Genomic DNA, 14,198 nt, shown 5'->3' with positions numbered 1-14,198 from the left:
GAGGTTGGAACTGTATTTGGATCAGTAAACAGGCAAGATTTGAGGCGCACACAGTTTTGCTGCTGATAGCACAGGTCCACTGCCACTGTCATTTGTCACTGAGTATGTGCTGTGCAAGACACTGAAGAGCCCCCAAAATTCAGACAAGTACCCCAGTGCCTCTGGCAGTTAGGTTTTGACCTAAAGTAATAGAAAGTTTATAGTATGGCAAAGTCTTCCAGCAAAAGGCAGGTGAATTAAAATTTGTCTTTCTCTTTGCCTCAGGCTTTTAAAAATGGAGGCATCATGGAACTTGAGGAATCAATGAAAAATTTACAGCTGTATAAAGTAAAAACACAATTGTAATTGTAGAGTAATAAATAAAACTGGCTACTTGAAAGTGTAAACAGCATTAACTTGCTCAACAATGACTGTGTTTATGCAACACTGAGTTTAAGGGGAAATTGTGTCCTCTCTTCACAATCCATGATTATTGATCATTTTAGCACATTTTGTTACTCCCCTCCCAGATGAGGCTGATGTGACAATTGGTCTGGGGAAAGAGAAATGTCAGCTGCCCATGGAGGTCTCTGGGAAGTTTGCTACCACTTTAACACCTCTGGGGAAGCTTTATTGATAAATAAAGGGCCGCCACAGAGGATATGCCAGAAAAACTAAGCTTTAGCAAGGGCAAATTCATCAGTGAGGCAGACTAATGAGGTAAATTAGCTTGAAAAGGCAAGTGAGGCTCAAGTTTGCCACTCTGCAGTCAGAAATGCTGGACGCATGCATGGTAGGTACAGCAATCCCTGCCTGTGAAGCTCGCTCCAGGGAGAGCTGTGCTCCCTGTTTTCTGCATGGAGAAGATGTGCCAGGTGAGGCCAGAGCTGGAGCAGGGCTGAGCTGGCCCAGGTACGGGCTGACTGGTGAAGAGAATCCTTCCTGTGGTTTTTTGGGGGGTCATTCCTGAGGTCAGGTCCTCATGAAGGTGGGAGAAATCCTCAGAAGCCATGTAGGATCTCATGTAAGACCTGGTAAAGTGAAATATTAGAGGATTATTTTACTTCAGTAATTGACACAATTTCTCTTTCAGAGGCTTTCAACCATAAGAAAGTGAATTCTTAAAGGTCTGTAAGTTAAGATGTATTTAGGAAAAAAGTGAGAGATAAGATGAAACTAAGAAAGTTGTGGTATTTTCCTGCATTGTGACCAAGCAGCTCCTCCTTTGTCAAGATTTTGAAAAGCTTTAATGAGTAACAATGAAAGGAAGCAAAAAGCTGGGAGAGAGGATGTGAGTTTAGGCATCTGATAGATGACAATCTCAGTGATGAGATAATAAAAGCAAGAGTTACATTATTTTATCCATTCTTTAATCTTTGGCGTTAGGGTGAGATTAATACTTCCAGGGGAAAAAAAAAATTAGTTTTTTTCCTAGGCTTCATTTGCATAATTACAATATGGAACGTGAAAGCAAGCACAAGAATTAGCTAGAATTTAATATGCAGTAAATTCCAGCTAGTTTCTAGTAGTATTTCTTCTAATTAAGATACTGTTTAGCCTTAGCATAAAATCAGTCAATGAGCAATACAAAGTAGTAAATATGTTTTGGTATGCAAAGCAAGAATTTATCAGCTGTTAAGTTGTTCTTTACAGCTTGCTCTATTACAGCATTGGGCATTTTATTTGGCAGTGCTGTGGCCTGTGATAAATACGGATTTGAAACATTGAAAAGTTTTGCTTATTTCCTTGGAGGTCTTTTCCAACATCAGTGATCCTGTGATAACTGTGAAATACAAGGATTTTGCCTTATCAGAAGTGAGACAAAATACTGAGAGAAAAGATCTCAGACAATGTCACTGCCCCAGGGCACAAAAAGCAAGTCAAAATCCTGTTCCTCACTTCTGCTGAAGAGATGGTGAGAACTGGATACCCACCAAGAAGGAAAGGACTGTATTTCCAGAAATTAGGTATCTGCAGTCTCAGAGAACCAGCAATAAGATACCAAGGCAGGTAAATCCCTGGAGAACAGCTAGTGGGAAGATGTGCACTTAAATGTATTTTAAGAAACTGCTAAAGAATGTACTGTCTTGAACTAGAGAAAGGAAAAAAAAAAGGTTAATCTGACAAGCCACAGATTTCCCTACTGGTCTGAAATCATGAACAGGAATGGCACAGGAGGTGACAAATTGGTTGGATTACATAAAATAATGTATTTAAAAAAAAATAAAAATAAAAGAAAGCACAGCCAAGCAACAAAGTAACCAGAACATAGAACAGTCCAAAAACATTCTCTAATATTAGTGATTGGAAGACAGCAGAAAAAAACCCACCAAAATCTGTATCTTTGCTGGAAAGATTAGCAGAAATTACATAATAAACACAGTATCAGGGTAAGAACTCAGAGCAGACAGAGAAGAGGTTACAGAGGTTACAGAGGTTACAGGTTACTTAATTTAGATTTTTTAATGTCACCTGTAGGCCGGAGTAAACTGAGGTAGGCTGGTAGATATCCTGGAGAGCTCAGGAACGATGGACAAGATTGGAGAAGACAGAGGAAATACAAGAGGACAAGAACCTGGGAGCTATTTTCAATGAGCCTGACTTCAATACAAGAACAGTACTTAGCAGTCACACAGCAGTTAAAAAGGAAAAGAATAATAGATAGTGTGGAATTCCAAAGCCAAATTATGTCACATCAAATTTTCTCTTACAATAGAGTGAGAGGCATTGTTAAAAGCAGAGGAGTTGAAGATGGCATACAGTCGGTGCTCTAAAAGGTTTTTATCTCACGTGATCGTTCTCATGAATAAGCTGAGGCAAGAATACTACAAAATTAGTGCAGAACGTGACAGAAAATCACAATACTTATTTGCAATTCAGTGCTAACCTGGGAAATTACGTGTTACCCCAGATGAGAGGATTCAACAGATTCATTAAGGATCTGAATGCTGGGTGCAGGGAAGGCTCTTTAAAACCTTGACCTCAAGGGGCAAAGGCTGTAAGCAGTGCAGGGGACAGGGCTCGTTAGAACTCAGAATATTCCTGTTAAATTGAAACCCAAGGCTCCTACTTAAGCTAGTGAAAATGATGTCTTTCAAATTAAAAATACTTGGACGGACATCAAATATGGACTTACTTGTTTAATTTGAAATACAGTCTTGAAATGATTTTATATAAATGAACATTCTTACTTTCCCAGACTCAAGAATTTAAAATGATAAAAAGCCATAGCAATGTTTGCTAACCCACTGATGTATTATGACAGGCTCTTTTATTACTTATACACTATTTTTGCATGAAGGGTCACTGCTTTCTTTAGTGAACTTGAGAGATGAGTGAAAAGACTCCTCAAAATATTTTTTGCAGCTCTGTTACCTGGTGGTCTTACAAGCTATTATGCTACACAGTTCAAGTTCTGCTAGGCCAGGAAAACCATTCATTACTTTATTCATTTTTCTAGGACACTCATCACTTCAATATCTATAGATCAGATTCATTTAGATACCATGAATATTAATCCTTTCACCAACTTCCAGTATGTTGAAGTTAGTTAATCTAGGCTTCCCTTTCTTCCCTTCCAGGGGAAGAACAGACCTTGCTAGAATGTGATTTATAAGGATGCTGCATAAAGGTCTACTGACAACCAACAGCACCTAATGCAATGAGCTTATTAACAGCTGTATCATGGACTATGAAGTCCAAGGAAAAGAATCCTGTTATTGCAAAACACTGGCTGTTACTGTGGATGGGATACCGTGATCCTTCAAAGCACGCAACTGCAGAATGGGAAATGCTCAACCAGTGAGCAGCACCTGAGACTGCCATAAAACCAAGTCACACCAGTGAATCACAGAATATCCTGAGCTGGGAGGGACCTGCAAGGATCATGGAGTCCAACTCTTCCCAAACCAAACTTAATCCTGACAAATATGGGAAAACACCCTGAAAAACAGAAGTTAAAATAATCACCTTAGTTTAGAGCAGCACCAAGGAGTGGCTACTACTGAAAGCAGATGGGACTTAAACCTGTGCCCTCAGCTGCAGGGTATCACTGTCACAGTGCTGCACTGTGTCCCTGGTTTGTGCATGAACAGAGAGAAGGTCTGCAAGGAGCAGCCATGATCCCACAGGGCAGAAAAGGGCTGGCACAGCCAAGGAGGGCTTCTGGAACTGGGAAATACGGAGTCTCTCCACAATCCTTTATTAACAATTACAATGAGCCATCAAGACAGAGCTGGAAAGCCAGCACCAGCCCAGGGGTCTTGTTGAAATGTATTTCAGTACACCTTAGTGGTTTCTTACCTCTAAGAGTCCCCAGCATCTGTTAATTACCCAGACATTTAATATTCCCTAAACACATTTAAAGCACCTCTCCTATGAGAAACCACTGAGAGAATTGGGATTGTTCAGCCCGGAGGAGAGAAGCTTCAGGGTGACCTCATTGTGGCCTTCAGTACCTGAAGGGAGCCCACAGGAAAAATGGGAGAGAGACTCTTGACAAGGGCCTGGAGTGACAGGGCAAGGGGCAATGGCTTCACACTGACAGAGAGCAGGGTTAGATTGGATATTAGGAAGAAATTGCTCCCTGTGAGGGTGGGGAGGCCCTGGCACAGGTTGCCCAGAGAAGCTGTGGCTGCCCAATCTGTAAAAGTTCAGGGCCAGGCTGGATGGGGCTCTGAGCAACCTGGTCTGGTGGAAGGTGTCCCTGTTCATGGCAGGGGAATTGGAATGATGTATCTTTAAGGTCCCTTCCAACTCAAGCCATTCTCTAATTCTCTGATGATGTTCAGCCTCTTGGGTTAGCACTGCACCATCCCCCAGCACAGAAGAGAAAAGGTTTATGCTCCTCTTTGGGGTGGCTAGATCAGTCAGGATTTTCTGTAGCCCACAGCATTTCCAGCAATAGCCCCTGATTTATTACATCCCTTTCCAGGTCTGGGCAATGATCCTCTGTTATAGGGATCCAGCACCAGGAAAGGTTGTGTCAGCACTAGTTTAGTAGATCACTGCAGTAGCTCCTCTCCACTCACAGAATTCAGAGTTTGCATAATGTCTTCTCCAAGTTTATTTTGCAGAGGTTCCCAAGATACTTTGATAATGGATATACCATAGCTATCAGGTGAGGAGTTCCCATTCTGTTTCACAGACTCACAAAACCAGTCAGGTGGGAAAGGACCCCAGGAGGTTTCTGGTTCAAGCTCCTACTCAAGGCAGGGTCAATATGGAATTCAAACAAGGTTGCGCAGAGCTTTATCAAGCGAGGTCTTAAAAACTTCAAAGGATGGAGATTTCATTACCTCTCTGGGCATCGCACTCCTGTGCTTTTTTATCACACTGGGGAGATATTAATTTCATGGCATATGGTAGGAATGTCCCCTGTATTGACTGATGATCACTGTCCCTTGCTTCATCTTCTCAATGCACTGTCCGTAGCATAAGGCTGTGATTAGGGCTCTTCTATGCCTTCCTTAAAGGTATCCCTTCCCCCAGTTCAACAATTTCAGGTCTTACCACCTCTCAAGGAAACCTCCCTTTTACTCCAAAAAGTAGTATTAATATACTTGTACTGGGGGCACAGAATCACAGGATGGGTCGGGCTAAAGGGACCACAGTGGCTCATCTGCTCCTGCAGGCCCATCCCAGATCACAAGGCACAGGATTGTATCCAGAGGGGTCAGGAATATCTCCAGTGAGGGAGACTCCACACCCTCTCTGGTCTCTGTTCAGTGCTCAGTCACTGTCCAGGGAAGAAGTTCTGCCTCATGTCCAGGGGAAACTTCTTGGGCATCAGTTCCTGCCCATTCCCTGGTGCCATTGCTGGGCCCCACGGAGCAGAGCTTGGGCCCTCCATAGCTCCAGACTGTCCTGGTCAGATGGGTTGTGGTTACTGTGGTGCCAGTGCCACACCACAGGGGGAAGGGAACGGGAGACTGGAACTGGTCCTGGCAGCTTCCCTGGGGGCTTATCAGGAAGGGCGGTGTATAGAGGAGAAACCGGAGCATAAATCTGTGGATTTCTACCCAACTACGATTTTATTACTGTCATTGTAGTAGTTGGCTCAGCTCCACAGTACAAGAGGGATGAGGAGCTCGTGGAGCAGTTCTAGCAGAGACCAGTCAAGGGTCTGGAGCATCCCTGACAGGGAAAGGCTGAGGGAGCTGGGGCTGTCCAGCCTGGAGAGGAGCCCCAGCTGAGAGGGGCCCTCAGCCCTGTGTGTCCCTGTGTGCAGGGAGGGCTCCGAGCAGGGCCCAGGCTCTGCTCCGTGGGGCCCAGCCATGGCACCAGAGGAACGGGCAGGGACTGATGCCCAGGAAGTTCCACCTGGACAGGAGGCAGAACTTCTTCCCATGGCAATCAGGGGAACAGATTGTCCAGAGAGGATGTGGAGTCCCCCTCACTGGAACTATTCCGGAACCATTCGGACTCAGTCCTGTGCCGTGTGCTCTGGGATGGCGCTGCTTGAGCACGGCGGGTAGGACGATGACCCATTCCGTGACTCACCAGGCCGAGCTGCACCCCGTGCCAGCTCAGCCCTGTCCGTGCCCAGCGGGGACACGGAGCCCCGCGGACGCTCCGTGCGGGGGAGTCCAGCGAGCGAGCGTGGTCGGAGGACGGGGATATAGTACAGCGCGGGGCAGCGAAGGAAGAGCTCCCGCCGGATTTCCAGGAGGTGTCGACGCCCAAAGGCGAACCCGAGGAGCGCCCGGTTCTCCCGCCGCCCACGGGCTGAGGGGAGCGGCACTGAACCCCCTCCCCCACCCGGGCGGGTCTTGGCCCCCGGGCAGGAGCGCTGGGCTGTGCCGGGCAGGAGCGCTGGGCTGTGCCGGGAAGAGCCGGCGGCGCTGGGGAGCAGCAGGCCCGGGGCGAAGCCAAGGCCCGGCAGAGCAGGCACGTGAGCGAGGCCCGGAGCCCGCCCGGGGCTCGGAGAGGGCGGAGCGGCCCCGCGGGAGGGCAGAGCGCCCGCGGGCCGGCATTAAAGCGTGCCGGAAAGCAGGAGGGAGGTGTTGAGGGTGAGAGGGGAGTGGGGCCCGCTGCCCGAGGGCCGGTCGGTGCTTCCCAGGGAGACTGAGCTTAGGAAAAGGCGCTTCTTATCACGCGGGGCTCTGGATGAAGCTCACGAGTCACCCAACTTCAGGTCTTTGTGGAGGGCTGCCCTTTCTGTCCCGGGTTTGCCCCTCTTAGGCCAGGCACAGCCAAAGTGTGCTGTACCAGCGTCTGTTCCTCCCCTTCTGCTCCCGTCTGCTGGAAAAGGCTTCACGCTCCGTGTCCTCTCCTCTTCTAGATGGAGCCGCCAATGGAGTCCATATTTTCCATTTTCCAGAGCCCCGGGAGGAGTGATCCTGCAGGATATCCAGGTGAGATGTAAACTCTTGGTGGTTCAATCCCGCGGGGAAGCGTGGTGCCGGCATTCCATCCCCGGGATGCCAGGATGGGGCCGGATGCCATGCCAGGCCGAGGCAAGGTTTGCGGTGGTGTTCTGGGTTTCTTTCTGCTGCGGTTTTCCACCTCCTCTTTTAAAATCAGCCAGTCCAGTTCATTGGGAGCGACGGGCAGCCAGCACACTTCCAGGATTTCTGACAGGTGAGGAGGGTCTGAGGGAGTTGCTGAGCTGCATCCAGAGTGTGTGAGTGCCCGGCTCTGGCTGTGGGTGGGAGTGGAGGGTTCTGCATGTCCCTGTCAGAGACCTGCAAGGCTCTCGGGGAACAATCAGCCTCGTGGCTGTAGCGTGAGGAGTGAGTGCTCCTGCCACAGAGAGCCTTCCTCGTCCCTCTGGGAGAAAGCTCCCTCTTGGGTTTAATTCCTTGATGTAAGAGAGAGGATGCCCTCTCTCAGCAACTTTGCTTATTTTATTGCTGCTAGTTAGGTGTTGGTTGCCACATCCATGTAAACAGAGAGCGTTTTGCATTTTGCCTCTTCAAGGACATGTTACTCAAGAATTTTATTCCTTGGTATCATAGAGGTAGGACTGAAATTGCCCTGCAGAGTTTTATCTTGAATGTAGAAAGCCTGGTTTGGTTTGGTTTTGTTAGTGGATCAAACAAACTTTTTTTGTTAAATGTGTGAGTACTATTTTAGTTCTAGATCAGAGATGCTAATTGCTAAATCTTCTGCTTGAATTAATAGTAAACATCTGAAGTTGCTTGCAAAAATCAACCTTGTCTAAGTGTTCATTAGGTGATCCTCATGATTCTTTTAATGCTGAACTGCTGTAAATATAAGATCTAGCCATCAGAATAACATACCTAGAGCTTACTGTGGGGTGTGTGATGGTGCATATTCACTTGTGAAATAAACAGGTTGCATTCTTTAGGAAAGACAGGGATATGTTTGAATGTTTCTGGTGAGTTTCTTCAGAATGCAATTTATTTAGCTTGTCGTTGCAAGGAAAGTAAATGTTGTGTTAGGTCTAGCTATGAAAAGAGATTCTAATAGTTAATTGGGAATTAGTTAATTTTTTTAATCAATACAGAGCCTTTTTACTTCTGATGCACAAATATACAGTGTCCTTATAGTACTTACATTTGTTGTTGTGGTAGAGAAAAAAAGCCTGGTGTGCCAACCTGCAAAAGACATAATTTAACTTTTTTTCGGTAAATACAAACTAGCACAAGTGAGAAACAACCTAAATCTCCCTGCTGGTTTTGTCTAAGGAAGGCTAAGTGGGCTCTTCTGTGCTGAAAGATCCCCACCCAAATGCCCAGCTTTGAAACAGCGTGTTAATGCTAATTTACAGCCTGGAAAGCTTTTGAAATAAGTCTGCGGGAACAAATAGCTAAAAGTAGGTATTTGGGATGGGTGAGATGCTTCAGCCTGTTCCTTTCCTTCCTTCATCTTGACAGTCTTCGTTTTGCCATTCTCTGAAGGGAAGAAATACAAGGAAATGGGGAGAGGAAGGAAGAGAAGAGGAACATTTCTTACCTGTCTCTTCTCTTTGCACTTTTCTCCCCCTTCTTGTCTCAATTTTCAGAATTTCCCTTCCTCTTTGGGAAAGGGGAATCTGGTTTAAGCTGAAGGTAGGCCTAAGAAATTGAGTTATTTTACAAGGAGCAGCTTATCTGCCTCAGGGAAAAGAGTGTTAAGATGAGTCTCTTACTCCATCAGGGGACTGCGTTTTGGGGGACAATGAGGACGAGAAAGGCTTCCCTGAAGACCTTAAGCAAGAGGAACTGCCTCAGGTACGTGAAGCCCAGAGCCCAGAGAGGAGGGCAGCCTGTGATGATTCCCCTCACAAAAAAAGAGACTCCAGGAAACACATCCTCAGCACTGATGGCAAGAAACTGCGCTGGGAAGAGAAACCCTTCAAGTGTCCAGAATGCGGGAAGGCCTTCAAGGGCCACTGCAGGCTCCTGACCCACCTGCAAATCCATTCAAGAGAAAAGGTGTTTGTGTGTGCAGAATGTGGGAAGAGCTTCAGCAGGAAGGCCAACCTGGTGGTCCACCAGAGAGTCCATACAGGGGAGACGCCCTACAAGTGCAAGGAATGTGAGAAAACCTTCAGCCGTGCCTCGACCCTCCTTGCTCACCACAAAACCCATCTGAAAAAGAAAACCTTCTCCTGCACCACGTGCAGAAAGAGCTTCAGTAGGAACACAGCTCTGCTGCAGCATCAGAGAGTCCACGCAGATGAGAAACCCCATAGGCGTTCAGAGCATGGAAATAGCTTCAGTGTGAGCTCAAACACCATCAAACACCAACAGCTGAGAGACAGGCCCAGTGAACACACAGCAGGTGACTGATTTGTGTTTATTTCAAGTTATGCAGAATCTTGGGGGATATATGAAATATTCCTAAACACTTCTCCCTCCTTGCTCTGGATATGAGTGTTGGGGGTTGGTTGGTTGGTTTGGTTTTGTTACTTTTTTTTTCCCCCGTCTCTGATATAATAAATTTATCTCTGCCATTTGAGGAAGTTACTTGAAAAAACTGAAGGTGAAATGTAGGTGTTACCATGGAGGTTGCTTGGCACCTTAGACTCCTCAAAGCTCTCAGATCTCACTGATTCCTCACTAATAATAAAGATCTTACTAATTCCTGCTTCGTAGTGTTGCCTGATGTCTAGCCTTAGATCTTCAGAAGTGCTCAGCTATCAAAATGATAAGCTTAGGAAGATGCAAGGAATTTTGACTGTAAACACTGCCTTGGTAATTTCTAGCAGCTAATTTTTGTTATATGTGGATATTGAATCTTAGCTTGTTGTCTGCAGTGGGAAGTCTCTGGAATAGTCTTAGAAAACAGAACAGTCTGTCAGACAAAGGGATTGTTTCAAGTAGGCAGTTTTCTGGATTTTGCAATATTTCATGTTCTAGTAGTGACCAGAAACTCAGGGATAAAAACTGGCATTGTGGGGTTTTTTCCCTGTTTTTGTACCTTTACATGGACAGTCCCTTTATCCTTGGTCAAAAATGTTTTAAGTTTTCATCTTGAATCTTGCCTAGACACCCACAGAATTGTTCTGGGTGTTGGCATGAGAAGCAGGTGTTTTGTGTGTGAGGTTTTTCTTTGGTTTTTGTGGTTTGTTTGTTTGTTTGTTTGTAGTTGTTTTACTTGTGTTTGTTTGTTTCTTCTGGGGAAAAAAAAAGAAGAGCCTTTCACCTTAACAATGGGAATAATGATGCAGTTATTATCAAGTTGGTAATGGAATGGCAAAACTGAGTTCTTAATGTAGGGTTTGAGGCCTCTCAGTCCACAGATACAGAGAGGTGGCCTAGGAACTCTGCCAGTGAGCCCTAAGCATGGAACCTTACACTCCTAAACCTTGTTTTGTTCTTCATGGCTTTTGCAGGATACAAGAGTTTATAATTCCTGAAGAAAAGTCTCATTTTTTGCTCTGTTGGACACTAAGTAGTATCAGATTAGTCTAACACTATATCTGCTTATAAAGAAAGTGTGCAAATACAAACCCATTTTTACTTAATCTCAGCTGCCCTTTTCCTCAACAGATCCCTTGCCCCAGCTTTGCTTTCTCATTTTGCCCCCTCAAAAAAACCCCAAAACCCCTGTATCAGCCTAATCTTTGGTTTTGGTTTAGTTTGGACCACTGTGTGACTTGAACAAAGTTTGAATTTTAAGGCGTGGGTGAGAGGAAGGAAGGGTTGTTGCTGAGCTGCCATGTTTGGAATGCAGACCTTGCAACTCTTGACTTGCATTGTCTTCCTTTTAGATGCAAACCAACCTGAATTTACATCTCTTCGGCAGAAGGAAGAGCAAAGGTGTGGTGCAGAGGAAAGCCAGATGGATCACTGGAATCTTGTTTCTGAAGAGTGTAAGTATAAAAAGGCTTCTAAACTGCCTTGTGATTTTACATAGCAGGCATTAACATTCCCTTCTCTTTGTACAGTGAAGAAAATGAGGGCAAATATGGATATGCTTCTCCTGAATCAGCAAAGTCAACTGCAGGTGCTTCAGGAAATTCAGAAGCAATTAAATACACTGCTCCCAGGCAATGCTCTCCTGAATTCCAACGTTTATGGCTTAGGACTCCTGCTAGGACAGCAGATGGCTGCTGCAGCATCTATTTCTTGCCCCCTTCTTAATCCCAGCAGTCTCCTCTCCTATGAAGGTGCCAGTGCCTTATCCCTTTCATCTGCCTCTGGAGCTCTGCCTGCACCTCAGCTCCCAATCTCTCAAGATTCTGTGACTGCTGCAGCCTGCTCAGCTTTGTGCTGTAAGCGCGTGTGACTGTTCTGGACCATTCTGCCACTCAGGGCAGGTGACCCCTGGGCTGTGGTGTTGCAGTTGTTGTAGCTGTGGAGGTGCTGACTGTACACTCAGATGCATCAGCAAGCAGCAGCTGATCAAATCCCTGCCCTGTAGCCTGCAGGGATTTTTGCCAGGAATGACCTTTGTCGAGGCAGCTCAAGAGATCATTATCGCTGGGGTGCAGTGACTTGAAACATTCATTCACAAGATAATGCATCAAACTTGAATGTATTTTTTTACCTGATACATCTTTCAGCATGGATTTGGGCAATTGTACCTCTCCTAACGACCTGAATCCAATGATAAAGTCCTCAGGGACGTTTCACACATCTCCTGTTAAGTCTGATTTATATAGAGGGACGCAAGATGCTTATGTAAAGATGTTCAGTTTACAGCACCCCTATTCCCAGCATCCATTTCAAAAGCTTCTTTCCTTTAGGAAGTCTTTAAATCAGGTGTCCTTGACTTAGCTGATTCTTAGGCCAGCAGCACTGCTCAAACTAGAAAAAAATACTTTCTGCTTTTTGTTTAAAACAAACATACTCCCCCTCTTCCCCCAAAAAACCCAACTGAAAATACAAACCAAAAAACCCTCAACAAAATACCACCTTTCAATTCTACCTTGCTTACCAAGAGTTCATGAGGAAAAGCCAAACTGGTTTATAGGGCAGTTGTTCTTTTGCTCAAAGATGAGCTCAGCTGAGCCTGGGTTTAGATACTCTGTCATGTCCTGTTTGGATTATTACATGGTTTTGGCTGTTAGGTATTAATTAGGGGTAGGAGTGGGGTAAATAATTACTGCTTGAGGAGGAACACTGAGAGGCTCAGGTGCATCATCTTGTGAAAACAGCAGAGGAAACAATTTTTTTTCTTTTCTTTTCTTTTTTTTTTTTTTTCCAGTAGGACTCTGACATTGGGTCTGTCAGGGTTAGAGAGTGCAGAGTTTTAAGACACATTGGTCTGATCTACCTCATTGTTTCCATCAGTGTCAGGCTTGGGGCAGCATCAGAGCCTTTAAGCTTCAAAAGTGCAAAAAAGCTCATTTACCTTTCAACTGGGATAAAGAAACTTTGGGGCTTGTGCCAAAAAGTTTTTCTCTTGAACTGATGCTGTGTTTGTGCATGGTTGGTTTTTTGGTTTGTAGTTGTGATTTTAATGTTACCTTGTTAAAAGGATGCACTCTTAGTAATTAATAAAATAAAGTCTAGATTTTAAGAATGGGAAACACTGTTTCTCTTAACAAGCCTTCTTCTTGTTGACAGACTGTCACATTCTGTCCCAAAGCTAAAACTGTGGGACCAAGTGTGACACATCTGCTGTGTGACTACAGACTGTGAAAATGACACACTCGTTCCTACTGTGTGGGATTTTTGGATTAGTCTTAACTTGTTGGGATATTATTTAAGCCAAATTGAGAGGTCTTAAAGGACATCCCTTCAATGTGATCTTGTACTGGTATCTTTGAGGTGTAATTTCCATCAGTTGAGCATTTCAGAGTCCTTTGTCTCCAGGCTTCAGAGCTTCAGTAAGAGTTGCTACTATTCCATGGAAACTCAGGGGTACTGTTAATAACTTTTTTTTTTGATGTTTGATGTCATTCTTCTTAAAGCAGAATCTCCTAATGAAATCAGTGGTTAAAGTTTGTATTTCAGTTGCTTTTATGATGTTCCTTATTAAAACGTTCCTTTTCTGTTAGAAATGAATCTTTGGGGAGCTTTTGTCCTTTGTAAAAGGGTTACATAGAGGTGGCCCTGGGAGCCAAGGCCACCCAGAGCTGTCGGTCCTGGCAGCTTTTGTCTGGGTTTTCCCTTTCTCTGCTGATCAGAAATCTGGAGGTCTCCTGGCTAGAAAGAGGATGGGCTGATCCACTTTCACTGCCCACAGCACACGAGCTGCTCTCTGCAGAAACCCACAGCCTGCGTGTGCTGTGGATGTTTGGGGAGATCTCACTGACTCTGGACCTGCTCATGCATAAATAGGCCAGGGGACTTGGCCATTAACTTTTCTTTTTATCCCTCAGCCAGCTCCATTTTCTTTTCTCTGTATAATAATAATAATAACAGCAGAATGGTATAAGTGTAAGAAATAATGATGTGAAAATGCAGGAAATTGAGGGCAATTTTTTGAGAAGCAGCTGGAATTGCAGATCTGTAAAATTGGCACTAGTTTTCCCAATTTTGCTTTTAACCTGTCAGTCTTCAGAAGCATTTTATTTTCTTCAGAGGAAAATAAAATAACTCAGGAAGTTGTTACTAAGCTGACACCAGGAGAGAACTTGGAAAAAGTTTGCTGATTAAAGTGCATCTGAAGAAATTATGCATTCAGGCAGATAATTGAGGTGTTTCTGTTGTGAATGGAAGTCGACAACTAGAATAATAAAAAAAGAACTAACAGCCCCATATCACACCTTAATCACGCAATTTATTATGGCAAGTTAACTCTGCAAAAAGAGAGACAGCCAATGTAGAATATTAATCCTGGGGACCTGGACGACATCTAGGAGGTCTTAATGTGGATCC

General features: G+C 44.8%; 1 protein-coding gene across 3 annotated transcripts; it reads left to right on the top strand.

The window, feature by feature from the left end:
• Positions 1–6,926: 6,926 nt before the first annotated feature.
• Positions 6,927–13,927, top strand: LOC104696466 (zinc finger protein 572-like). Of its 3 annotated transcripts, XM_019292402.3 has the most exons (5): positions 6,927–7,114; positions 7,262–7,334; positions 9,082–9,708; positions 11,141–11,242; positions 11,318–13,926. In XM_019292402.3, exons 2-5 carry the CDS (start codon positions 7,262–7,264, stop codon positions 11,656–11,658), a joined length of 1,143 nt encoding a protein of 380 aa, XP_019147947.1. In that variant the 5' UTR covers positions 6,927–7,114; the 3' UTR covers positions 11,659–13,926. The 3 variants fall into 3 exon arrangements, with proteins under 3 accessions (XP_019147947.1, XP_019147946.1, XP_019147945.1); XM_019292401.3 differs by having other exon boundaries at positions 6,927–7,334; XM_019292400.3 differs by lacking the exons at positions 6,927–7,114; positions 7,262–7,334 and adding an exon at positions 7,350–7,560 and having other exon boundaries at positions 11,318–13,927.
• The last annotated feature ends 271 nt before the right edge of the window (positions 13,928–14,198 follow it).

The sequence above is a fragment of the Corvus cornix genome, chromosome 1A (genome assembly GCF_000738735.6).
Source record: "Corvus cornix cornix isolate S_Up_H32 chromosome 1A, ASM73873v5, whole genome shotgun sequence".
NCBI lineage: Eukaryota > Metazoa > Chordata > Aves > Passeriformes > Corvidae > Corvus > Corvus cornix.
The sequence above is the reverse complement of the archived record's forward strand: the minus strand, read 5'-3'. Positions and strand labels throughout refer to the sequence as shown.

What these genes read in the sequence shown, in the direction of transcription:
- LOC104696466 (XM_019292400.3), top strand. Translation starts at nt 7,401, where the DNA reads ATGCCAGGATGGGGCCGGATGCCATGCCAGGCCGAGGCAAGGTTTGCG. An exon ending in ACTTCCAGGATTTCTGACAG is followed by an intron (nt 7,561 to 9,081) that starts GTGAGGAGGGTC and finishes TTACTCCATCAG; the next exon opens with GGGACTGCGTTTTGGGGGAC. An exon ending in GCCCAGTGAACACACAGCAG is followed by an intron (nt 9,709 to 11,140) that starts GTGACTGATTTG and finishes TCTTCCTTTTAG; the next exon opens with ATGCAAACCAACCTGAATTT.